This window comes from Triticum aestivum, chromosome 4B (assembly GCF_018294505.1).
Source record: "Triticum aestivum cultivar Chinese Spring chromosome 4B, IWGSC CS RefSeq v2.1, whole genome shotgun sequence".
Taxonomy (NCBI): domain Eukaryota; kingdom Viridiplantae; phylum Streptophyta; class Magnoliopsida; order Poales; family Poaceae; genus Triticum; species Triticum aestivum.
The window spans coordinates 5,036,841-5,039,306 of NC_057804.1; the positions used below are offsets into that span (position 1 = coordinate 5,036,841).

Genomic DNA, 2,466 nt, shown 5'->3' on the forward strand with positions numbered 1-2,466 from the left:
CGTATTCCGCGCGGCCGGAGCTCGCCGGAACCGGCCGGCGTGGGAGCTGGCGGCGGCAAGGAGGTCACGGGGAGATGAGTGAACTGAGGGGTGGGGGTGCTGTTGGAGAGAGAGAGTTTGGTGGGGTGGGAGTGGATTTTTTTTCTTTAGGATCGGGGTGGGAGTGGTGCGGCAAGGGAGGGATACGCTCAGTAGTAGCGTGGGTATCTTACCTGCGCTATAGCTATTCACTTAGTAGTAGCGTGGGTTTATACCCCTCGCTACTACTATGGCATGTCTCAGGGAGGTACGGTAGAGACCTCTTAGTAGTAGTGAGGGGTAAAAACCCGCGCTACTACTATCAACTTAGTAGTAGCGAGGGGTCAAAACCCGTGCTACTAGTAAGTAGCAGTAGCGAGGGGTATAAACTCGCGCTACTAGTAAGCGTCTGTCTATAAGCTTTTCCCTAGTAGTGTGGCCAAAAACACAAAAGCCAAGAAGCCACAACCGGCTGGCATAACAAAGATAGGAAAACTAATTGCCTATCCTATTACATGACCGTCATCCAAACCGGTTGAAGATATCCCGTGCTACCATCTCCCACCGGAATAGGCAGCCGAAATATGCACTTCCCACTGTTTGGTTTTGCTTCAAAGGAGTTGTCACTATCCGAATCAGGATATGAAGACGACCAGAATGTAGCAACTCTAAAAGTGGAATGAGTGGTAGCAAATTAAGAAGGCAAGATGCTAGGGAGACTATCTTGGACATCTATTGGGCTGGTTCTTGTACTGTCAATGGGCTCTGCCTAATTTCTAGATCAAGAGGCAGCTACAAATACACCCTAAAAAAACTACAAATAGGCGGTGAGAAAAACTATCCAGTGGATCTCGGACGGCATGGCCGCGGCGGGTCCTTCTCTCCCACCATGGCTCTAATTCCCCATTCCCCTTCTTGCTTGTTCTTGTATCCAGCTACCATATTGCAAACAACCATACATCTGTGACGTAGTTACACAAGAACATCGTTAATTTCCTGTTGCTAGCTACGTACACCAGAGGAACTCCAAGGTGAGAAATGTCGATCCGTGCACATTTCACAACTTGGCATGTAGCAAGATGAGCTGGACTGGGGTACATAGCTACCAGAGGCAGGTACACCAAGCTGGAGGAGCCTGTTTGAACCAAGATCTAATTTTCTTTGCATTGTATTCCTCTTCTGTTTTGTTTTGTTTGTGGAAGTTTATGCACTGAACCCCGGGGTATGTCGAGGATTTATTATATACTGCTTACGTGAAAAGAGGGGGTAAGAGGGAGCATGTTAAAACTGCTCATTGAACAAAGATCGCGCTTATTTTGCACGAGTGAAACCTACAGCATGGAAACAAACTTCAACCCCCAGGTAATATACATATAGTTAATCTGTTTTCTTAATCTGTAGCTGTTGATTCCATTCCATCTTAGTAGTTCAGTGGCAGTAATACGGTACGATGCTAGAGCTTGAATATGCGCTTGCCACTGTTTTCATTTGCTTGGCAGGGGCCTTGGTCTCCAGGGTCTGCAGACTGGGAGGATGCAGAAGATAGGCAAGACCAAAACGACCCTACCGTGACTCTCGGAGAGGAAGCGGAGGATGGGCAAATTGAGGAAATAACAACATTGTGCAGATCAGAAGAAGATGCAATTCCTTTCTTCCCTGCCAAAAAAGGATAAAGTAGCCAATGGATAATATGTAGTAGCACCTAGCACTCAGCAAAGTATTTATCTTGTAGACCGTATGTGCTAGGTAGTTTCGATCAGATTGAATCAGAGCCTCAAGTGCTGCAGCGCAGAGGTGCCATCGAGGCCCTTGGCCCTGTTGTGCCGGATCAGCTCCGCCATCGTCGTGCTCCTGAAGCGCGCCTCGCCGTCAGCGACGATTGGCCCTAGCACTCTGGTGGACGTGGCCGCGTCCTGCCTTCGGAAGAAGCAGACTACGGAGACGCGAGGCCCGGCGCTCTGGGCCACCACGCGGTGCTCCACACTCTTGAACCTGTTGTTGGAGACGATCTGCAGGAAGTCGCCGACATTCACCACCAGCGCGCCTTCCACCGCCGGCACATCTACCCACACAGCAGACAACTTGTTGTTGTTGTTGTTGTTGTTGTTGTTGTTCTTGTTGTTGTTGTTGTTGTTGTTGTTGTTGTTGTCTTCCTCGAGAAGCACCTGGAGGCCGCCGACAGCGTCCTGGAGAAGCACGGCGAGGAAGCAAGGGTCGGAGTGGCGCGTGGTGCCCAGTGTTAGGTGCGGCTCTGGGCAGGGCGGGTAATAGTGGCCGGCGAGCCTCTCCAGGCATGCGGCGTCCTCCTCCAGGTGGCCAGGATCGAGGCCCAGGGCCTCCGACAGCAGCTCAAGCAGGGTGCGTCCTAGCTGCTGCTGATAGCAGCAAGCCATGCCCGGATGGCGGCGTTCGCATTGGGAGCACCAGGCGCATGCATGGGCGCGCATG

The 2,466-nt window shown here is 51.3% G+C and overlaps 1 protein-coding gene across 1 annotated transcript in view; it reads right to left on the reverse strand.

The window, feature by feature from the left end:
* Positions 1-1,287: 1,287 nt before the first annotated feature.
* LOC123094156 (1-aminocyclopropane-1-carboxylate oxidase homolog 1-like) overlaps positions 1,288-2,466 on the reverse strand; it is a 2,587-nt gene continuing 1,408 nt past the window's right edge. Inside the window, exon 2 of the mRNA XM_044516213.1 lies at positions 1,288-2,394. Coding sequence (XP_044372148.1) covers positions 1,785-2,394 — 610 coding nt within the window. The 3' untranslated portion in view covers positions 1,288-1,784. The remainder of the gene's footprint in view (positions 2,395-2,466) is intronic.